The sequence below is a fragment of the Solanum verrucosum genome, unplaced genomic scaffold (genome assembly GCF_900185275.1).
Source record: "Solanum verrucosum unplaced genomic scaffold, falcon-dt-bn FXZP01000084.1, whole genome shotgun sequence".
NCBI lineage: Eukaryota > Viridiplantae > Streptophyta > Magnoliopsida > Solanales > Solanaceae > Solanum > Solanum verrucosum.
The window spans coordinates 2,097,012-2,121,423 of record NW_026019846.1 but is presented as its reverse complement, the minus strand read 5'-3'; the positions used below and the strand labels follow the sequence as shown (position 1 = coordinate 2,121,423).

The 24,412-nt window shown below is 37.7% G+C and overlaps 2 protein-coding genes across 4 annotated transcripts in view; one reads left to right on the top strand and one right to left on the bottom strand.

Moving 5' to 3' along the window:
* LOC125816838 (chromatin remodeling protein EBS-like) overlaps positions 1-24,412 on the bottom strand; it is a 950,056-nt gene that overhangs the window by 56,763 nt on the left and 868,881 nt on the right. The gene's annotated exons all lie outside the window — the stretch shown is intronic.
* On the top strand, positions 10,678-23,932 carry LOC125817186 (uncharacterized). Its single transcript, XM_049496735.1, has 6 exons — positions 10,678-10,854; positions 11,254-11,311; positions 13,434-13,488; positions 21,898-22,008; positions 23,015-23,149; positions 23,326-23,932. Exons 1-6 carry the CDS (start codon positions 10,678-10,680, stop codon positions 23,930-23,932), a joined length of 1,143 nt encoding a protein of 380 aa, XP_049352692.1.

Here is a 24,412-nt window from a genome sequence, read left to right as displayed (position 1 = left end):
TCAAAATAAAGAGAGTAATACTTTTTTCGTCTCATTTTATAGGCATATATTACTGTTTTGAGAGTTAAATAGTCTTTTCTTTGACATCAATGTTTTCAAGCATTTTAAAAATATTATGGACCATTAGTTGTGTTGATTTATAGTACCTTCCATCTGATTTTAAAATATGTAAATTTTATAAAAAAAATTGCAGAATGTACACCTTATTTCATACTCATCTTTTATCCCTTGTACTTCAAACACTTTCACATAAACTGAAACAAAAAGAGTACTAATGAATATCGTGACTACAATATCACCTACTAACTTTAGATTTTAAATACGCCTTCATGTGTGTATAGAAGAAACTTATATCAACAAGTTAAACTTTGGACATGTGGTAGAAAATTTGTTGCAACCTATGATTACTCTAGAAAATCAATAGACTCATCCAGTTACAAAATTCAATGAGGCTTGCCAAAGAAATGGGTGGAGTGTTATACTTATTGATACATGGGAAAAAACAGGAGAAATTGAAGTTTTTGCTGGTAAATTTGCTGGCAAGGGAAAATTTAGTGGCAAGAAATTAATTGCTCTAAATAGGGCTGCACATAACGCATATTGTGAAATTGTAAAAAACTTGGAAACTACTTGCGATAGTGATAATTGTAACGAAGCTCAAGACTAATTATTAGTTTTGATATTTTGTATCTATTTTTGTGTATCCATAGTTCTTACTTATTTACTAGTATTTATGTGTGCGCGCCTTGCACAAACATTGTAATAGCTATAGAATTTTGGACTATATATTCAAAAAGTTATATATGTATGTTTGAACTATAATGTAGCGACCCTTAAATTATTCTGAGTGGCATCAACTTGCATTCGAAGGCTATCTATAGACCTTGTAATAAGGATGTTGATTCCGCTTTAATGGCGTTCATAGTATGGACATTGCTTATATATCCAAGCCACTATCTGAGCTCGCAACACCGGAATGTTGCTAATATTACCACTTGGGGAAATACGGTTGCACACTATCGACATCCATGTCCTTGCCTCCGCAGTCAGGTATGAGCATAAAATTTCGGCCTTTGTGGCGGCCCATGGAACATTTTGGCCCGAACATATCTTTGAAGCCAGCCAAGTACCCGACTCACAATCTTTGTTAGTGAAGGCCTTGATATCATGGTTGAGTAACCCATATATCTGATTAATTGCTTCCGGCCCATAATCGACAACCTTGCCCTGGATAGTGATCAACTTTGATGCCATGTCGGTCTCCATAAGGTTGGCATAGAACTCCCGAACTAATTGCTCATTTGCCTTGCAAGGTTCAACTACAAAGCATATCGAATCGGATGCCAACAACCTTTAGTGGAAAGTTGGAATGTTTCCTCAACTTTATCGAGCGATATGCCTCTCTACGGAAGTAGTTTCTTCTTCATCAAATCAGCATAATAAATCTCTTGTGCCCAGAGAGAGACAAATCGATATTGGCATAGTGGACCACCACTTCCTCCTCAAAACCAAGTTCGTGTGCCATTCTTGACTTGTGAGAATCTATAAATCACAATAGCATATGAGTGGGTGTGAATTATATGTTAAACAATGCTATTTAATAATTAGAAGTCAAAGAAAATGATTGGAATTCAAATTAGAACCAAAACAAGCATTCTGGCAAATTTATACTGGCAGGAAACTGCCATAGATATCGCAAAAGCGATGCTCAGTTCGCTTAAGCGAACATCACCGAAGCGCTTAAGCGGAAATCGCAAAAGTGAAAGACTTCGCATAAGCGAACATCGCTTAAGCGATGACATGTTCGCAAAAGCAAACAGTCGCCTCCTTCAACATGAACAACCAACTTTGATTTCGACATGATTTTACCATCAGTGTAAAATTAACAACAAGCAAACACGCAACCAATAAATGCAATCATTTTGGCACAAAAAGTTTTGAAAATCATTTTAAGAGTTCATTTGGGAATTTTATCAAATACATGGTGCCCAAACTAATTTTAACAATTAAATAATGAAATAGGTACTCAATACTTCCCTAGAAAGATACTGCATAGATTTTTAAAGTATGCTCAGAGAGATCAACAAACCTAATTCATGGTGACGCCGAGCGGCGGCAAAGTCTCATTAGGGGTTGATTATCTACTACCATATTCTGAATTCCCTCCCTTACCATCAACTCTACCCTCAACATCAAAAGTAAACTCTTTATTGACTAAAGAGAAAACCTTTGCAGATTCTTTGAATGATATGATATTCTAGAGGATAACTCATTAATGAAGGAAATAACTTATGTGGAAGGTATTCCACAAGTAGAATGGACTGAGCAGGAAGTAATTAAGATTACTCATATTGAAAAACTTCAATTTGCAGTAATTGGGACGCTCTCGTATGAATGGACGGATCTGGAAGAGTTGAGAAGGATAATTCCTCAACAATGTGATTTGAAAGGTGATTGTCAAATAGGATTGCTAGGGAGTAAGCATATTCTAATTAGGCTAACAAAACAGGAGGACTATGTTAACATGATCTCGAAAGGGGCTTTCTACATTTAATGTAAAGATGGGTACTCATACTTGATGCGTACCCTTATTTATGATTCGAGATTTAAGGTTTCTAAAGAGATAACTATGGCGATGGCATGGATTTCATTTCTTAAAACCGGGGAAATGAGGTCAAGTTTAATAACCATTCAATACGATTATGTCCCTAAATATTGTTTGTAGTGCAAAATGCAGGGACATAACAAAATTAACTGTAAAGCAGGGGTAAATGCAAGGAGAAAGGAAGAGCCAGCAAAACAATTTCAGAATATATCAATCTAGAGCAGCAACCACTTCTGGAAAAAGGAAATGCCAAAATTCTTTCAAGTGGGAAGGTAGTAGGGGATCTGGGTAATTGGATTGTTGTTAAAGATAGAAGAGATTGTCCCAGTAAATCAAACACATCCACCACTGTGGTGGGTAACAAATTTAGTACTCTTGCACAGTAAGAAAAGTACATATCCGAAATCAGTAACGGAAAAGATAAGTTTTACAACAAGATACTACAGAATTACAAATAGGAGAATTAGCTAAAGAATGGGTAGCTAAATCTTTTGGACCTGTGTTACATGGAGAAAATTACAAAGATAAGGAGCAAGTAGGGGACAACATAACACAACAAAATTTGAGCAAAAATGAAGCAAGTCTAAGGGGTGGTCAAGAATCTCAACCTAATTCAACATTGACATCTCCACCTATAGAAGCTAGAAAAATGAGTGTTGAGCATGAAGGAGTGTACAACAATAAGGAAGACATCAACATTCCATCCAGTCAAGAAGAAGAAATCCTTGGAGATGAGTCGGTAATTGAGGATTCTAACAGTCCTGCTACACAAACTAACAATCAGTTATGTCCATATGAGAGTGACAAGAAGGATAAAGGGATTCACGTTAATGAGCATAAGTAAACTGACGATAAAGATTCAAATAATGATTTAGCTATTGTGCTTTTCCCTACTCCTATTCAGGCAGACGACACTAAAATGGATACACCTCAATCTCCTAATGAGGTTCTTCATAATATTCTTACCCACAAAGAATCAGAATTTGAACACCTCCAATTACGTGACACAAATTTTCAAGTAGAGGACACTGAGGATAAAATATTCAGAGACGCGGACCTATCACCTAGAAGTATTAAATCAATGGAGTATGCAAATAAGGGTAAGAAATAGGGTGATGGAGAATCTATTCAACCCATCAGATCTCAGCCTAAGAGGTAGGTGACACATAAAAAACAATGTTGTCAATGAAGGCCCTTATATGAAATATTAGGTCCGTGAGGACTCAAAATGCATTCTAAAGAGTCCAAATGTTACATAATTCTCACAAATTCAATTTTATTGCTCTGATAGAACCATTTCAGTATGTGAGAGTTTTGAACAGATATACCAGAAAATTGAAAATGGCAAAGGGATATGCCAACAGTAGTGGTAAAATTTGGTTGTTTGTAAATCATGGGTCTGATGTAACAGAAGTGAGAAATTCTAAGCAACAATTTTCAGTCTTGCTTAGAAACCAGAATTCTAACTCAATAATATGTGTTACTATTATTTATGCAAAATGTGACCCTTATCACAAAATGCAACTATGGGAAGACATTTCTCAAGTAGCTGATGGTCTGCAATATCCATGGATAATAGGAGGGGACTTCAATGTGGTTCTTAATGGGGAAGAAAAAATTGGTGGTCGACCAGTGACGGGGAATGAGGTTGAAGATTTTCATAATTGTATTGAATCTAATGATTTATATCAGGTTCAATTTAAAGGAAGCCCATTTACTTGGTGGAATGGTAGGGCTGACTTTGACTGCATTTTTGAGAGATTGGATAGAATTTTTGTCAATAATATGCTACAAGACCAATTCAATATCTCAGAAGTGGAACATCTTTCTAGAAATGGGTCAGATCATGCTCCCCTTTTATTCTCATGTGAAAACAGAGATTCCAAATTCATCAAACCTTTTAGGTTCTTGAATTTTTGGACTGAGCATAGGGGTTTCAAGGATGTGATCAAAATAAATTGGGATGATGAATATTCCTCCAACTCATTTTCTGGATTTCAAGAGGAAGATTAAGAAAGTAAAGGCTGAACTTTCTTTATGCAGTAAGAAAACTTTTGGAGACATATTCAAACAATTCATCATAAGAGAGGAAATCGCAAGAATCAAGGAAAAACACTTTGAGGAATTTCCCTCTGCTGAAAATAGAGTTATTATGCAAAGGGCAAAGGCTGAATATACTAGATATTTGCATCTAGAAGAGAAATTTTGGCAATAAAAGGCAGGGTATGACTGGTTTGACAATGGAGATAAAAATACAAAATTCTTTCATAGCTTGGTAAAAGGAAGAAGACAAAGAATGAAGGTAACAAGAATTCAGAATGCACAAGGACAGTGGTTGAAAGATGAAAATGCAATGGCTCAGGAGGCAGTAGAACACTTTCAAAACCAATTTCATCAAGACAGAGATGCCACTAATATCACCTTGTTGGACCACATACCAGAATTAATTTCTGAGGATGAAAACACCGAGTTAGAGATTGTTCCAGATGTAGAAGAAGTGAAGAATGCAGTTTTTAATCTTAATGGAGACAGTTCTAGTGGTCCAGATGGACTTACAGGTAGATTCTACCAAGTTTGTTGGGACATTATAGGTAAGGATATTTGTAGAATGGTGAATGAGTTTTATGCTGGCAGTTCCTTACCAAAGTCCATCACTCATACTAATTTGATCCTCATACCTAAAAAGGATATCATTCAGTCCTTTATGAGACCTATTAGTCTAAGTAATTTCATTAACAAGATCCTATCCAGAATTATCCATAATAGATTGGAGAAGATTCTCCCAAAGCTGATTTCTACTAACCAATCTAGATTTGTTAAGGGGAGAAGTGTAACACCCCGTAACTAGAAAGAATTTTAAAATTAGAAATAGTCATTTTTGGAAAGAATATAAAAATCTGGAAATTTGTTAAATGTGTTAAAGTTGAGTTTTTGGTCAACTTTAAACGACCAGAACTTCTAGCTCAGGATGAGTTAGGTGTGTTTCCAGATATCGTAGGAAATATCTTGGAATAATCTTTCCAACGCCGCCAAGTTTGCATGATTCTGAGTTCGTATGAATGAGTTATGCCCATTGGAAGTTGGGCTGTTCAAATAAGGAAATGTCCAACCCGGATTTTTAAAGGGTGTTTTGGTCTTTTCCATACCCGATTATTTTAATTCGTTTTAGTAAACTAATTAAGGGTCAAAACTGAACTTGGTCAGTTTATGCCTTTCACAAAAGAGTTAGGGTTTTGAAGAGAAATGAGAAGAGAAGGAGCAAGAATCGTCAAGATCTTCAAGAATCGCTTGTGGATTTCGTCAAGGGTTGATCCCTACGAGGTATGTGAGTTCACACAACATTGGGTTCGTTCACCCACGTGCCAAACATGATTAATTCAACATGAATTCGTCCTAAAAGTTGAAAGTTTGAATGTTCTTGATGTGTGTTCTTGAATTTACTTTCGTTCTTGAATTTGGGATGTGATTGAGGAGTTCTTGAGAGTTTAAGATCGATTATTAGAGTTGTTTTGAGTTATATTCTTGTGTATATGTTGTGGATACCCGAATTTAAAGATATATGGAGAAAAAGAACCAAATCTAGGCGAATTAGGGCTGAAAAACAAAGAAGAAAATTAATTGGGCAAATCTGGGCACTGGCTTCATGTCGTAGACCTGCTCCCCAGATTTGGGAAAAATCATTTCGCGTTGCGGAGAAGTCACGGACCGTTCTGCCTCGAAAAGTATTTTCGCGACCAAAATTGAAATACATCTCCGCATCGTGGACCAGCTTTCAGACAGTGATTTCTTGATCATTTCTCATGTTTAGCTATCTAAAATCATTCCAAAACATCATGAGATCTTTCTTATCACAAATCACAATCCTTGAATCCATAATTCAATTCAAGGAAAGTTAAGAGTCAAGTCAAGAGAAGTTCATAGAGTCTTCCAAAAGTCTTTTACAAATGATTTAACTTTGTTTTAAGACTTGTGGTTTGAGTTGAGTAAAAAGTGAAGATTGAAGTTCAGTTCTACAAAGAAGTATAAGAGGACTATGTATTCTCAAAAAGTTTAAAAATGTTTTCACATTTGAACAAGAAAGGGAACATCGATTCCAAGAGAGCTTTTAAGCTAAGTTTTGAGTAATTATCTCAAACCAAAGAAAGAAGTTTGTTTTAAAAACATATGAGCTAAGTATATTTTGGGAGTAGTATTGAGCACCGATATGGATGCGTGTTCATATTAACTCAACTCTCCATAAACCATGTAGCCATCATAGGTAGTAAGGATCATACTTTTTAGATGACTCATTAAGATGCTATTAGCATAGACTAGTGGATCCACTTAGTTAAGCGTTATATATGACGGCAAAGTATAGGACGGCAAAGTATAGGACAGGTCTGGCAGCATGGGCAAGATGTTGTATCACCACTTAGGCTCATAGTGGTGGTTGTCGGTTAGAGAATCTCCCACATAAACTATATTACCTTCTTATATAAGTAAAGTTGAGTTTGTTATTGCATTTTCTTTAACAAACTAAGTTGTTTTCTACTGTTTTACAAGCTTTATATATATTGTATGTGTTTTATTGCTTTATATTGAGTGAAGTTGTTCAGGAGTTAAGTAAAACCAAGGTGAGTGTTCCTTCCAAATTCTTTTCAAGCTTAAGTTATGTTTAGCATTCCAACTCACATACTCGTACATTCAATGTACTGATGCTAGTTGGCCTGCATCTTATTATGATACAAACGCAGGTAACCAGGATCAGCATCCAACACCTCGTTGATCCAGTTGAGCATTCAAAGTCAGTTGGTGAGCCTCCTTGCTTTCCAGAGGGCTCATTTGTTATCATTTGATTTTAGTATTTCATTTGTTAGGATGATCGGGGGTCTTGTCCTGACATCCATCTCAATTGTTTTAGAGGCTTCACAGATAGTCAGACGTTAGTTCTTTAGTCTTTTCATTGTCATTATCCTATGTTGAGACTTGAGTTTGTCTTAATCGCTAGTTGAATGTTCCTTTATAATATTCCAGTTTATTACATAGATTTATCTTTGTTGAGTTAAATCTTCCACTGAGTAAGTATGCCAGGCCAAGGGTTCGCTTGGGGCCAACAATGGTTCTCGAGTGTCGGCCATGTCCAAGGTGTAGGCTCATGGCGTGACAAACTTGGTATCAGACCACAGAGTTCAAGAGTCCTAGGGAGTCTATGAAGTTGTGTCTGTAGAGTCCTAGTTATCGATGTGAAGCGCCCCACATCTATAATTAGGAGGCTGCAACACTTAGGAAAATTATCTGACTTCTTTCACACTCATTTTGTGCGTTAGAGTTTGATCTTTAAAAAGTTTCCTTCTACTTCGTGCTTGCGCGTGTTTTCAGATAATCATGCCTCCACGAAAAGCTTTTAGAGGTCGTCCTACTAGGAGGAATGTTGAGGAGCAAGGGGTACCCAATGCACCTGAAGTGCAACCCTAAGGAGAGGTTACGAATGCTGAGTTTCGTGATGCTATCCGGTATAAAGATTAAGATGAGAAGGTCAAAAGATAATTTCATTAAGTCTGGCAGCAAGCTATTATATACATAATCTTCAACCAACTGATGCTAAAGTGCAGGCCACCACCTGCACATGATCTACAACTAACTAATGCTAGATAATAGGAACTATAACTACTCCTAAATGTGCTCCACATAGTAGGAGACTTATTCAAACTAGTAACAAGAGGTAAATAAAACATATACTAGAAGTTACTGCAGTTAGCAACCTACAGATATCATTAATACACCCCCTCAAGGTAGGCAAGGTGCAACAATGCCTAACTTGGAACGACACCTAGTAAATGCTGATTTAGGCAGTGGCTTGGTGAATGTATCAGCAAGTTGATCACAAACATGCGTATGAGTAACATGGACTCGATGATCTTGAACCTGGTCACGGACATATGCAAAATCAACAGCAACATGTTTCATACGGGTATGAAAAACTGGGTTGTGAGATAAATAAGTCACTCCAACATTGTCACAGTAGATTGTTGGCGTCTTCGAAATGGTGACATGTAACTCATGAAGTAAGTTTCGCACCCAAGTGAGCTCTGCAAGTGCATTGGCGACGGATTTGTACTCTGCCTCGGTGGATGAACGAGCTACTGCACGTTTTTTTTGATGACCAACTGACTGGATTTGGTCCAAAGAAAAGAATGTAACCTGATGTAGAGATTCTGTCATTTGGATCGCCAGCCCAATCCGCATCAGCATACATAAACAAATTGGAGTCAGAGCTGCGAATGATGCGAAGTCCTGAACTTGAAGTTTCTTTGAGATACCGTAGCACTCTTTTAACCGCTTTCCAATGTTCATCAGTCGGGACATGCATAAATTGAGACAATTTATTGACGGCATAAGAGATGTCAGGCCGTGTGAGGGACAAATACTGCAATTTGCCAAGGGTACGCCGGTAGCGAGTGGCATCAGTATGTGGCGAACCGTCAGCCACTCGGAGTGGTACAGTGGAACACATGGGGGTAGAAACACCTTTGCAATTTTCCATATCCAGTTCGAAAAGAATATCCAGAATATATTTTGATTGAGAAAGAATGAGACCATCTGGTATGTGCTTAACATCAACACCCAAGAAGTAGTTCAAATAGCCAAGATCTTTCAACGAAAATCTAGTTGCCAAGGAACTGATGAAAAATTTGATCACTTTTGGATGGTGGCCAGTGATTATGATGTCGTCAACATAGACAAGAACGCAAATAGTTACAGCCATATGCTTCCATACAAATAGAGAGGTGTCAGATTTTGTTCTGACAAACCCCATTTTCAGCAGATGTTCATGCAGAGAATTATACCAAGCCCGAGGGGCTTGTTTGAGGCTATAAATAGCCTTTTTCAGCTTGCAAACATGAGTCGGGAATTGGGGATTGATAAATCCTTGGGGTTGAGACATAAACACTTCTTCGTCCAATTCTCCTTGAAGGAAAGCATTATTGACATCAAGTTGATGGATTGGCCAATTGTGTTGCACAGCGATAGATAGAACCAACCTGACCGTTGTTGGTTTGACAATGGGACTGAATGTCTCATGAAAATCCAAACCAGGGCGCTGCGTGAGCCCTTTTGCAACTAGACGAGCTTTGAAACGGTCTATAGAGCCACTTGCTTTTCGCTTGATCCGATACAACCATTTGCAATCCATCACATTATTGGACAGGTCTCGCGTTACGAGTTCCCAAGTTTGATTTTTGATTAAGGCATCATACTCTTCTTGCATTGCTTGCCTCCACTCTTCATGTTTATCAGCCTGTTTGAAAGTTACAGGTGTAGGAATCAAATGGGTTAGAAAAGAGAGTTTTCTCTTTGGCTTGGAGATATTATTGAGACCGAGTTATAATTCGGTTTAAGGGTGGTGGGGGAATCGAGGCAACAGGTATGGCAAGAGAGGGATCACTGGATGTCAGGGGTGGGGGAGTGGTGGCGCTAGGGGCTGGGAGTGATTGTTGTGTTTGTATGAATCTACTGCTGCCAGCAGTCCTACAGTTTCTGCCACCACTCATGTGGTGCAATTTAACCCTGTTGCTCAGTTACCTCTTAAGTTACAAGGTAACCTCAACTTTTTAACCTGGAAAGCATCAGTAACTGGAGCCATATATGAGCAAGCTTTAAAAGAAATAGATGGATCTAACTCGGTGGAGCTTATAATGCTCTGATACCATATAAAGATTAAGATGAGAAGGTCAAAAGATAATTTCATTAAGTCTAGCAGCAAGCTATTATATACATAATCTTCAACCAACTAATGCTAAAGTGCAGGCCACCACCTAAACATGATCTACAACTAACTAATGCTAGATAATAGGAACTATAACTACTCCTAAATGTGCTCCACATAGTAGGAGACTTATTCAAACTAGTAACAAGAGGTAAATAAAACATATACTAGAAGTTACTGCAGTTAGCAACCTACAGATATCGTTAATATCCGGATGTTAAGCCAAGTTGTGACCAACCAAGCTAGGCCACAAAGAGGAGCTAGACATGAAGTGACTAATACTTCGAGGATCCGAAAGTTCTTGAGGATGAATCCTCCAAGTTTCATGGGTTCAAGCACTACTGAGGATCTAGAGAGTTTTGTTGAGGAACTGAAAACGGTATTTGAGGTTATGCATATTGCTGATATTGGGAGAGTTGAACTAGCTGCATATCAACTGAAGAATGTTTCTAGGAGTTGGTTCGACCCGTGGAAAGAAGGTAGAGCTGAGGATGCACCACCTGTGAGTTGGGCATGTTTTGAGGAGGCCTTCTTAGGGCGTTTCTTTCCCCGAGAACTGAAAGAGGCTAAGGTACGAGAATTTTTTACCCTTAAGCAGGATTCCTCGAGTGTTCATGAGTATGGGTTGAAGTTCACCCAACTATCTTGTTATGCTCCGGAGATGGTTACAGATTTGAGGAGTAGAATGAGTCTGTTTGTTACTGGGTTGTCCCGTCTATCAAGCATGGAGGGCAGGGCAACGATGTTAATTGGGGACATGGATATATCAACGTTGATGGTCTATGTGCAGCTGGTTGAGGAAGAGAAGCTGAGGGATAGGGAGGAGTTTAGAAACAAGAAGGCTAAGACAAGGAATGAGCCCGGACAACAGAAAAGTAATGTGAACCGTTCATCCTTTCAGCAAAAGCAAAAAGGACCAGCTCCATCATCTGCTAGTGCACCTGCACCCAGAAACAAAGGTGAGTGTAATGGTCAGAATTCGCAGAACTTCAGAGCTAGACCTGCACAGTCTCAAGGTAGTGTGGCACAAGGAGGTAATTGGGCTCCTGCATGTGCTAGGTGTGGTAGAACCCACCTAGGTAAGTGTCGTGATGGCCAGTCAGGCTGTTTTAAGTGTGGACAAGAGGGTCACTTTATGAAAGAGTGCCCTAAGAACATGCAAGGTAGTGGGAATCAGGGCAATAGAGCCCAATCTTCATCTGTTGCTCTACCATACAGGGCTACACCTAGAGGAGCTACTTTCGGTACTGGCAGAGGAGCAAACCGGCTCTATGCTATCACTAGTCGTCATGAGCAAGAGAATTCTCCAGATGTTGTCACTGGTATGATCAAAGTCTTTACTTCTGATGTTTATGCTTTGCTAGACCCAGGAGCAAGTTTATCTTTTGTAACCCCTTATGTTGCAAATAAATTTGATGTTATTCCTGAGAAACACTGTGAATCCTTTTGTATTTCTACACCTGTTGGGGAATCTATTTTAGTTGAGCGAGTATATCGTGATTGTATCATTTCCATCAATCACAAAGACACCATGGCTGATTTAATTGAGTTAGACATGGTAGATTTTGATGTCATTCTCAATATGGACTGGCTTCATGCCTGTTATGCGTCAATAGATTGTAGAACTTGAGTTGTCAAGTTTCAAATTCCTAATGAGCTAATCTTAGAGTGGAAAAGTAATTCAGGGAAAGCTGAGTTTAAGGAATGTAGGGCCATATAATATTATTCGAAGGATTGGTAGGGTGGCTTACGAGATTGATTTTCCTTCAGAATGTAAAGCAGTTCATCCGGTGTTCCATGTACCTAGTTTATAGAAGTGCATCGAAAATGCTTTGAATTATGCCCATTGTGGATATTCTTGTCTCTACAGACTTGTTGTATGCTGAGGTGTTAGTATCTATGTTGGATTGGCATGTAAGAAAGATTTGGACTGAAGAAGTGGTTTCTATGGAAGTGATGTGGTGGAATAAAAACGTTGAGGAAATAACTTGAGAAGTCGAGGAGGAAATAAGGAAGAAGTACCCCCAACTATTGACGACTTGAGCTGAGTTGCGTTTCAATAATTGACAATTATTCTTGTACACAAACTTAATTGGATTTTAAATACCTCAAAAATGTAGTTTATATGGATTGTCGCAAGCTAGATATACGAAGCCTTGTAATTAGATTTTTGAACTGGATTTAAGATTTGTGGACATAACAAATATAGCCTTGCAAATAGCACAGTAGCAGCAAAGAATACAACTAAGATATTGTTCGAATCCATTCGCGGACGAATGTTCTTAAGGAGGGGAGAATGTGAGACCCCGTGGTTCTTTCGCATAATATGTGTATCATTGAACGAGTGTATGACGATTATATGACTTGGTGTATCATTTCTGGAGAATAAGGTTGCAAGGGGAGGTAAAAAAAATCAAAGAATTAGACTAACGTTATGGGTCAAGGATGCCCTTAAACAAGTTCGAGTTAAAGAATGTCTATTCTAACACTCTGCCCGTTCAGAACGCTTAAGTTAACCGGTACCTTTGGGGATAAGACAAAGAGTGTCTTATATGCTAATAAGGATGTTTTATAAGGTGATATAGTCTCCCAATGATCGTAAGTTAAGATTTGAAGTCAAGCAAGTTGAGAAATAAAAAATTGGAAAAAGTTAGAGTAAGTTTCTTTGATAAATTTTCTAAAAATTGGGTTAAATATCTCGGAGCTTTTCTCCCAATCTATAAAGCTTTAGAAGAACCCCAATATATGAAATCGAAGGTCTACGAGTCTACTTTCCAACGCACTAAATCATTTGTCCATATGACTTCAGAATTAAGAGATATTTAGATTTTAGTGAGACTGCACAAGCAGGCACGTGAAGGTGGCCCCTAGCCATATGTCGGTTTAGCTTTATAAGATCAGATTTCCCTTCATTTTATCTCATTATTTTCGACCAAAATAAGAATAAAATAGTCCTAAATCCTCTCTAAAGGTTCACCTATCATTCAAGAAAAGATCTACAAGATTTCAATGTGGTTTCACCCTCGGAACGTCCATAGAGATTGTGTTATTTCTTTCCTCCTCGTTGGTTGTGATTTGAAGGATTCTTCATGGTGAAGGAGTCTCGTTTTTTATGTGGTGTTGCTGCTGTTTGGAGGTAATAATTCTCACCCTTCATTTTATTGAGTGAGTCCAAGTTATAGCTATGCTATATAAGCAAGAACACGAATAGGCGGCTGGAAAAATCGTATTTGGATAGTTACGTGATGTTGGGCTGTTTTGAAGTATTTTCTGATATTGTTGTTGCTGGAATTTTTTTGGAAATGCTTGGTATGTGTGTGGTTCTTGTTGATATGAGTCTGGAAAAGAAGAAGAAGTATAGATGGATATTTAATTGTAACATAAATTAGTGTAACATTGGTTCTATTATTGCATTGCAATTTTCAAATTGTTTCTTCTTGGTTCAACGTCTTGCGTTTAAGGAGACTGTTTGTTATTGACAAGACATGTTAATGTACTACAAGCTCCATCAAGTTTAAGTTTAGGTTTTGTCCTTTTAAGCTCTTATTGCATATGAAGAGAAAGACATGACTCCAAATGTAATTATTGGACGAACGTATAGGATGATGATTGGAAGCGGCGAGTTCAAGTTATTATGGTTATATTGAACAATTATAGAACTGTATTATACATCTTTTTTATGGCTTTAATGGTTTGAACACTCGTGGTTAGGATTTGGTTATGGTTATTTTGGGTTGGAAAAGAGGGGTGTGGCGATACGCCGAGTTTTAATTGTTGTGCAGGCATACTCTATTTGGTTGTTGTTGACTATTGCGTAGGCCTCCACTTGTTAATAGCTGCTGCAAAAATGTATGTTATGTCAGTAATTTGAGGTTGTAATTTTGAGAAGAGAAGGTAATGAAACATACATTTAAAAATGGTCTGGCGAGCTAATCACTCTGCAAGTGAGCTCTAAATTGCTACTTTGACCCTGACGTGCTAATGGTTGTGTGACATGGTTTTCTGTAGACTACATGCTGTAAGGAAGGGGGTACAATCCATATTGATACAACAAGACCCAAAATCGAGGTATGTTAAGGCTAAGCACTATGCTTCCTTTGAGCACGAATTTTTGAATCCTAAATTGTCAAATATTGTTTTACTACTCTATTGCTAGAAAGGCCTTTTGTGAAAGGCATTGAGATTGCATCTGGCATATTTTTGTGACTCCATTATGTTGCTATTCCACTCGTTCGGTTAGATTTATGCGTCTTTATGTCATTTTGTTGATTCTCTTGACTATAGGTCCATGTGTACAAATTATTATTCTTTTTTAGGTCTAGTAACTTAAAAAGATTAGGGATGAACAATATCAATATGAAATCAGTCCTCCTTCCTCGCTAATTTATATTTTTTTTGAAAACTTTACAATAAAATGTCGATCTCCAAAACTGTTAAACGTAAATTGTATGTTTAAACTACTAAAGTACGGTTTTTTCTGAAATACTTTCTTTTACAAACTACTAAGGAAACATATATAGTTACTAAGTGAAGAATTTTAAGCTCTTTATGAACATCCTCAAGTTTAAGTTGCCTTTCTAAATCCAAGTTAAGTGTTCCAGTTTAATCTACAAGTATATGAGGTTCTACGAGATATTTACATGTGATACGAAAGTGATTACGAGGACAAGAGTACCAACGAGCCAAGATTGGCAACATGATTTAGGTAACAAATGCATTACGAATCCATGACATTGTATGCTATGCATTCTACTTCCGAGCTATAATCGGAAGGTATGGGGCCTATTGCCTATAGTTCTACGTATGAGACACAGATGGCCACAAGTTGGCGAATATGATGCCGGTTCGCTACCGGAAGGCACCACCATTGCTAGCACTTGGTTGGGTATGACATGCATTTGCATCTATATATATGTATTCACGACATACGAATATGCGAGCATACCATGCATATTAAATTTATATAAGGTAGGATGTCAGCCATGGAGGCTATCAGAGTTTCTATTTCAAGTGGTATCTTTATTACCCTTTCACAACAACTATTTATTATTCTATTTTCTGCCTTACATACCAGTACATTTTTATTCGTACTGATGTCCCGTTGCCTGGGGACGCATTTTTGTTTCGTGCGTGTAGGTCCAGGTAGGTTTTCTGATTGACCCCTCCACTAGGATTCGGGGTTCAGCTGTGAGTTGGTAAGCTCCACTTCTTCCTGAAGCTTTCATAGGGTGTTACTTTTATTGTACAGTTTGGGTATAATTGGGGCCTTGTCCTGACCAGTGCTTATGTCACTCATAGAGGCTATTGTGGACACAATATTTTGGGTTTCTTTCTGCAGCTTCCAGTTTCCAGCCACATAGGCTTGGCATGTATAGATATGTATGTATGTGTGTATATCTTCATTGTAGCCTTGTCGGCTAGCTAGTACCTTATTATCTTTGGCTTGTCGTCTACATGACTTACCGATATTCAGGTTATGACCTTAAGGGTCCAGCCATAGTATTTTAGATGTTATGCTGCCCGACCTTCTAAGCCCTCAGTTGAGTCAGTTGGTATGTTTATGTGGCTAACTCAATTGCTTAAGGTGTCGAGTGCCAGTCACGCCTTATCTAGTTTGGGGCGTGACATAAGGGTCGTTTTATTTCGTACTTTAAAGCAAGAAAGTTAGTTTCCAAGGGTTGTATTTATTAGTTAGTCTGAATTAATGACTCTAGTGTTGAGATACCTCCTATTCAGTCAGTTTCAATAGTAAGAGAGTTTCCCAAAGTCTTTCCAGATGATCTTTCCGGAGTCCCTCCTGAGAGAGAGATAGACTTCAGTATAGATGTTCTTCCAAACACTCATCATATATCTATTCCGCCATATAGAATGGCTCCAACAGAGTTGAAAGAGCTTAAAGAACAGTTGAAAGACCTCCTTGATAAGGGCTTTATCCGACCAAGTGTCTCACCTTGGGGCGCTCTGGTTTTGTTTGTGAGGAAGAAGGATGGTTCCCTTATGATGTGTATAGATTACCGTCAGTTGAACAAGGTTACCATCAAGAATAAATATCCTCTTCCGAGAATTGATGATCTTGTCGATCAACTTCAAGGTGCCACCTATTTCTCTAAGATAGACTTCAGATCTGGCTACCATCAGTTAAGAGTAAGGGAATGTGATATTCCAAAGACAGCATTCAGGACCCGTTATGGTAACTATGAGTTTCTGGTCATGTCGTTCGGTCTGACCAATGCTCCTATAGCGTTCATGGACCTTATGAATAGAGTATTCAAGCCTTAGTTAGATATGTTTGTTATCGTGTTCATTGACGACATACTAATCTATTTGACGAATGAGGAAGATCATGCTAGCCATCTCAGATAGTTCTCTAGACTTTAAAAGATAAAGAGTTTTATGCCAAGTTATCTAAGTGTGAGTTTTGGCTTGAGTCTGTGGCGTTCTTAGGCCACATTGTGTCTAGAGAGGGAATTAAAGTTGATGCTCAAAAAATTGAGGCAATACAGAATTGGCCTAAACCCACATCTACAACTGATATTAGGAGTTTTTTGGGTTTAGCTGGCTATTATAGAAGGTTCGTAGAGGGGTCTCATCTATTTCGTCTCCTTTGACCAAGTTTACTCAGAAAATTGTGAAATTTCAATGGTCTGAAGCTTGTGAGAAAAGCTTTCAGGAATTAAAAAAGAAGTTGACGTCTGGCCTAATTTTGACATTACCAGAAGGTACGCAAGGCTTTTTTGTCTATTGTGATGCGTCCAGAGTTGGTTTGGGTTGTGTGTTAATGCAGAATGGCAAGGTTATAGCTGATGGCTCCAGACAGGTGAAAGTTCATGAGAAGAATTACCCAACCCATGACTTAGAGTTAGCTGTCGTAGTATTTGCTTTGAAGATATGGTGTCATTATTTGTATGGTGTGCATGTGGATGTGTTCACCAATCATAAGAGTCTTCAGTATGTGTTTACTTAGAAAGAACTTAATCTCAGACAAAAAAGGTGGTTAGAATTACTCAAGGATTATGACATGAGTATTCTTTACCACCCAGGTAAGGCAAATATGGTTGTTGATGTTTTAAGCAGGTTGTTTATGGGTAGTACCGCCCATGTTAAGGAAGAAAAGAGAGAGTTAGCGAAAAATGTGCATAGACTTGCACGCTTAGGAGTCCGACTAATGGATTCCACAAACAGAGGAGTAGTGGTGATGAATGGGGCTGAATCATCATTAGTGTCAAAAGTGAAAGAAAAGCAAGACCAAGACCCAATATTGCTTGAATTGAAGGCAAATGTTCATAAGCAAAAGTAATAGCTTTTTGAACAAGGGGGAGATAGCGTTTTGAGATATCAAGGTAGATTGTGTGTACCAATAGTGGATGGACTCCAAGAGAGGATCATAGAGGAAGCTAATAGCTCCAAATATTCCATTCATCCAGGTTCCATAAAGATGTATCGTGGTTTGAAAGAAGTTTATTGGTGGAGTAGCATGAAGAAGGACATTGCAGAGTTTGTTGCTAAGTGTCCGAATTACCAACAATTTTAAGTGGAGCATCAAAATCCCGGTGGTTTGGCTCAGAATATAGAACTTCCGGAATGGAAGTGGGAGATAATCAATATGGATTTCATCACAGGTTTACCAAGGTCTCGCAGGCAAAAGACTACCTATTCAGCAGAAGATTATGCCAAGTTATATATTCAGGAGGTGGTAAGACTTCATGGAGTCCATGTTTCGATTTTATCAGATAGGGGTACACAATTTACTACACAGTTTTGGAAGTCATTCCAGAAAGGCTTGGGTTCAAAGGTGAACTTGAGTACTGCTTTTCATCCTCAGACAGATGGTCAAGCAGAGCGCACTATTCAGACCTTAGAGGATATATTGAGGGCTTGTGTGATTGATTTCAAAGGTAATTGGGATGATCACCTACCTCTTATTAAGTTTGCTTACAACAATAGTTACCACTCTAGCATCCAAATGGCTCCTTATGAAGCTCTTTATGTGAGAAGATGCTGATCTCCTATTGGATGGTTTGAAGTTGGTGAAGCAAGGTTGATAGGACCAGATTTAGTTCATCAAGCTATGGAGAAGGTGAAAGTGATTCAAAAGAGGTTGAAAACAGTGCAGAGTCGTCAGAAATCCTACATTGATGTTAGGAGAAGGGAGTTAGAGTTTGAAGTAGATGATTGAGTGTACTTGAAGGTTTCACCCATGAAAGGTGTTATGAGATTTGGTAAGAAGGGGAAGCTTAGTCCCCGGTATATTAGCCCTTACAGAATATCGAAAAGGGTAGGTAATGTAGCTTATGAGTTGGAGCTACCACAAGAGTTAGCCGCGGTTCATCCGGTCTTTCATGTCTCCATGTTGAAGAAGTGCATGGCTAATAATTCATTGATCATACCAACTGAAGATATTAGCATCAAGGATAGCTTATCTTATGACGAGATTTCGGTTCAGATTTTAGATTGCCAAGTTCGCAAGTTGAGGACTAAGGAAGTAGCATCAGTCAAAGTTCTTTGGAGGAACCAGTTTGTTGAGGAAGCTACTTGGGAAGCTAAGGAAGATATGAAGAAGAGATAACCACATCTCTTTGAATCCGAGAAGTTCCAAATTAAGGTACTAATACTTTTCTTGGCTTTTATTTATAAGATTAGCATGTTGTAATTGCATTGCTTCTTGGGTGTTTGAGCTGAATGATAAATGTTACACCCTTAGCCTAGTAAGAGTAATCTCATTCGAGAACGAATGTTCCCAAGGGGGATCTATTGTAACACCCTGTAACTAGAAAGAAGTTTAAAATTGGAAATTGTCATTTTTGGAAAGAATATAAAAATCTGGAAATTTGTTAAGTATGTTAAAGTTGAGTTTTTGGTCAACTTCTAATGACCATAACTTCTAGCTCAGGATGATCTAGGTGTGTTTCCAGATATCATAAGAAATATCTTGGAATAATCTTTCCAACGCCGCCGAGTTTACACGATTCCGAGTTTGTATGAGTGAGTTATGCCCATTGGAAGTTGGGTTGTTCAAATAAGGAAATGTCCAACCCGGATTTTTAAATGGTGTTTTGGTCTTTTCCATACCCTATTATTTTAATTCGTTATAGTGAACTAATTAAGGGTCAAAACTGAACTTGGTCAATTTATGCCTTTCACGAAAGAGTTAGGGTTTTGAAGAGAAAAAAATAAGAGAAGAGGACAAAGGAGAAAAAAAGGAGCAAGAATCGTCAAGATCTTCAAGCATCGCTTGTGGATTTCGTCAAGGGTTGATCCCTACGAGGTATGTGAGTTCACACTGCATTGGGTTCGTTCACCCACGCGCCAAACATAATTAATTCAGCATGAATTCGTCCTAAAAGTTGAAAGTTTGAATGTTCTTGATGTGTGTTCTTGAATTTACTTTCGTTCTTGAATTTGGGGTGTGATTGAGGAGTTGTTGAGAGTTTAAGATCGATTAGTAGAGTTGTTTCAAGTTAGATTCTTGTGTATATGTTGTGGGTACCTGAATCTAGAGAGATATGGAGAAAAAGATCTGAATCTAGGCGAATTGGGGCTGGAAAACGAAGAAGAAAATTAGTCGGGCAAATCTGGGCATTGGCTCCACGTCGCGGACCTGCTCCCCAAATTTGGGAAAAATCATTTCGCGGAGCGGAGCGGTCACAGACCATTCTGCCTCAAAAAGTATTTTCGCGACCAATTTAAATACATCTCTGCGTCGCGGACCAGCTTTCAGACAGTGATTTCTTGATCATTTCTCATGTTTAGCTATCTAAAATCATTCTTAAACATCATGAGATCTTTCCTATCACAAATCACAATCCTTGAATCCATAATTCAATTCAAGGAAAGTTAAGAGTCAAGTCAAGAGAAGTTAAGAGTCAAGTCAAGAGAAATTAAGAGAATCTTCCAAAAGTCATTTACAAATGATTTAACTTTGTTTTAAGACTTGAGTTTTGAGTTGAGTAAAAAGTAAAGATTGAAGTTCAGTTCTTCAAAGAAGTATAAGGGGACTTTGTATTCCCAAAGAGTTTAAAAATGTTTTCACATTTGAACAAGAAACGGAACATCGATTCCAAGAGAGCTTTTAAGCTAAGTTTTGAGTAATTATCTCAAACCAAAGAAATAAGTTTGTTTTAAAAAAATATGAGCCAAGTATATTTTGGGAGTAGTATTGAGCACCGATCTGGGGATGCGAGTTCATATTAACTCAAGTCTCCATAAATCATGTAGCCATCATGGGTAGTAAAGGATCATACCTTTTAGATGACTCCTTAAGATGCTTTTAGCATAGACTAGTGAATCAACTTAGTTAAGCGTTCTATATGACGACAAAGTATAGGACAGTTCTGGCAGCTTGGGCAAGACGTTGTATTACCACTTAAGCTCATAGTGGTGGTTGTCAGTTAGCGAATTTCCCACAGAAACTATATTACCTTCTTATATAAGTAAAGTTGAGTTTGTTATTGCATTTCTTTAACAAACTAAGTTGTTTTCTACTGTTTTACAAGCTTTATATATATTGCATGTGTTTTATTGCTTTATATTGAGTTAAGTTGTTCAGGAGTTGAGTAAAGCCAAGGTAAGTGTTCCTTCCAGATTCTTTTCAAGCTTAAGTTATGTTTAACATTCTAACTCACATACTCGTACATTCAATATACTGATGCCAATTGGTTTGTATCTTATTATGATGCAGACGCAAGTAACTAGGGTCAGCATCCAGCGCCTCATTGATCCAGTTGAGCACTCAGAGTCAGTTGGTGAGCCTCCTTGCTTTCTGGAGGGCTCCTTTGTTATCATCTGATTTTAGTATTTCATTTGTTAGGATGATCGGGGGTGTTTTCCTGACATCCATCTCAGTTATTTTAGAGGCTTCATAGACAGTCAGATGTTAGTTCTTTAGTCTTTTCATTGTCATTATCTTATGTTGAGACTTGAGTTTGCCTTAATGGCCAGTTGAATGTTCCTTTATAATATTCCAGTTTATTACATATATTTATCTTTGTTGAGTTAAGTCTTCTGCTGAGTAAGTAAGCCAGGACAAGAGTTCACTTGGGGCCAGCAATGGTTCTCGTCTTCTCGAGTGCCGGCCACGTCCAGGGTGTAGGCTCGGGGAGTGACAAGAAGTATCATTGAGAATGTTTTATTGGCTCAGGAGATTACTTCAAATATTAGTAAGAGGGGAAAGCCTATAATGTGATTATAAAGCTAAATATGTCTAAGGCCTATGATAGGGTGTCTTGGTTCTTTCTTATGAAAGTACTAATGAAAATGTTATTTTCTAATAGAGTGGTAGATTTGATTTGGAGATTGCTAGCAAACAATTACTATTCAGTGCTTCTTAATGGTCAATCTTATGGGTTTTTTCATTCGACTAGAGGAGTTAAACAAGGAGATCCTTTATCTCTAGCATTATTCATCATTTTAGCAGAGGTTTTTTCTAGAGCTCTCAATACTCTATTTGAAGACCCTCACTTTGTTGGCTATGAGATGCCTAAATGGAGTGGTAATCTCAATCATCTAGCTTTTGCTGATGATACCATTATTTATCCTCTTCAAATAGATATTCTATGGAGAAAATTATGTCTATTCTGCAGGAGTATGAGAAGCAATCAGGCCAGATGATCAATAAGAAAAAGAGTTCTTACTATGTACACCAAAATATACTGGGATGGTAAGAGGCAATTTCCTATGAAATATCTAGGATGCCCTATTACACATTCTAGAAAGAGAAAAGAGCACTATGTAGAATTATTTAATAAGATTAAAGGTAGGTTGCAAAGCTGGAAAGTGAAAATGCTTTCATATGGGGGTAAGGAAGTTCTTCTTAATAGTGTTCTTCAAAGAATCCCTATCTATGTTCTTTTTGCTATTACCCCCCCCCCCCTCTCCCCCCCAAAATGTGTTATTAATGAGATTAATCATAGAATTTTTGCAAAATTCTATTAGAGTAATAAGAAAGATGGAAGAAATAAACATTGGTCTAAATGGGTGAATGTGTGTCTTCCTAAACATTAAAGGGGATTGGGATTTAGATCTATGTTTGATGTATCCAGGGCTATGTATGCAAAGTTATGGTGGAATTTCAGAACTCAAGGTACTTTGTGGTCCAATTTTATGTGGACCAAGTATTGTAATAAACAAATTCCTACCCATGTTCAATGGAAAGAAGGTTCCCAAATTTGGAAACATATGCTTGAGAATAAGGAGATACTATAACAACATATGTGGTGGGAACCTAGAGGAGGCACTTCTACTATTTGGTATGATAACTGGTTTAATCTGGGACCCTTGTACCTACATGTTTCTGAGGAGCAAACTTGTCACACCATGAAAGACGTTTGTAAATTTCTAACTGAGGAAGGATGGGACTATCCGGCAATGAGAGATTTTGTCCCTAAGTATGTTGTAGAGCATATCCATTCTAATATGCACCCAATATATCTCAGTAATCAAAGTGACAAAGCTTGGTGGACTAAAACAAATAGTGGCAAGTTCTTTGTTAAATCTGTTTGGGAATTACTGAGATACAAAAACGAGAGGAATGAAGACATGGTAAATGTGTGGATAAAAGGGTTGCCTTTCAAAATTTCATTCCTTGCTTGGAGAATATGATTTGGAAAGATCCCCGTTGCTTCTCTAATGCATAGATGGAATCCTGATTATTCTTGGGACTGTAGGTGTTGTATAATTCCAGAAGAAGAGACCATTGATCACCTATTTCTAACAGAAGAATTTGCTACCAGAATTTGGAACTATTTCAGCAGTGCTACTGGAATTATGGACCCTATGCTAAATTTGAAGCAATTCATAAGGTTGTGAAGTGCTGTAGAAGGAAACCATAGAGTGAAGGTGGTTTGCAAGGCTATTCCTATCATTTTCTTTGGTTTCTGTGGAAGAGAAGGAATATTATTATTCATGGAGGGACCTGTTTAGAATTTAGAGTAATGTGGGATATTAATGATACAATTATTAAGTTCATTCATTCCAGATTTAGAGTGAACTGTGGCAGCAGCTCTTGGCATCTTATTCTTTCAGAATTGGAACATCACATGCATAACATTTCTTTTAGAATTGTTAGATGTGAGCCTTCTCCTCCTAATTTACTGAAGTGCAACACTGATGGAGAATCTAAAGGGAATCCTGGTCCTAGCTCAGTAGCTTTTTGTATCAGGGATCATAGTGGTAATCTGGTGGTTGCTAAAGGTTACATAATTCAAGATACTACTAATATAGTAGATGAAGCTAGAGCTATAAGGGAGAGTCTCAGTTTCTGTATTGAACATGGAATTGATAATATTATTATTGAGACAGACTCTTTAGCTATGGTGCATATTCTAGAGGGGGAGTGGGAAGTGCCATGGAATGTCGCATTGGAAGTTAGCATAATCAGGAGATTGAGAAGTGATATCTCAGCAAGAGTAAAGCCTTCCTTTAGGGAAGGAAATACTTTGGCTGATTTTTTTGCTAATCTAGTTTTCTCTTTTGCAGGTGATTTTCAAATTCAGAACTTTCAGGAAATTCCTAGTGCAGGAAAGAAGTTACTCAATCTAGACAAATATGGTACAACATACATAAGGAGGAAAATACAAGATTAACAAAGTTAAGAAAGTGCAAATTGAAAGATCATATATACAATAAGCATGGTAATCCTTATTTGTGAATAAGAATTTCTGATATATCTAGTGTAACCTATTACAGTGATTTCATAATTTAGATTAAACAAGATGCTTTTTATCTCACTTTTGTCTGAATTATATTCGATTGGTTAAAATATCATGCACCTGATGAGAGTTTGAGGTGTTGCATATGATATAAAACTAGGACAGGTGAGGCAAAAATATTCTTCTAAATCTATTACTTTATTGTTATTCACAATAAAGTTAAGATTTACACATGCTCTGATTAATAAACGTCTACAAGTACTAGTTCATTGGCTATTGGATGGACGGTGAACAGAGTCAAATTCATGGACAACCTCGACAAAATAAAGTTAGTAATCCTTTTTGTGGATCTAAACTCAGGTGGTGGTATCAATTTCATTTGTGGGATTCAACCCACCGAGATTAGACCTAAGA

Bases quoted from the DNA above. Each gene is read 5' to 3' on its own strand.
- LOC125817186 (XM_049496735.1), top strand. From the start codon at position 10,678: ATGGGTTCAAGCACTACTGAGGATCTAGAGAGTTTTGTTGAGGAACTG. The intron at 10,855-11,253 runs GTGAGTTGGGCA...TCATCCTTTCAG, and splicing joins GAGCTGAGGATGCACCACCT to CAAAAGCAAAAAGGACCAGC. The intron at 13,489-21,897 runs GTAATAATTCTC...CTCTTCAAATAG, and splicing joins GGTGTTGCTGCTGTTTGGAG to ATATTCTATGGAGAAAATTA.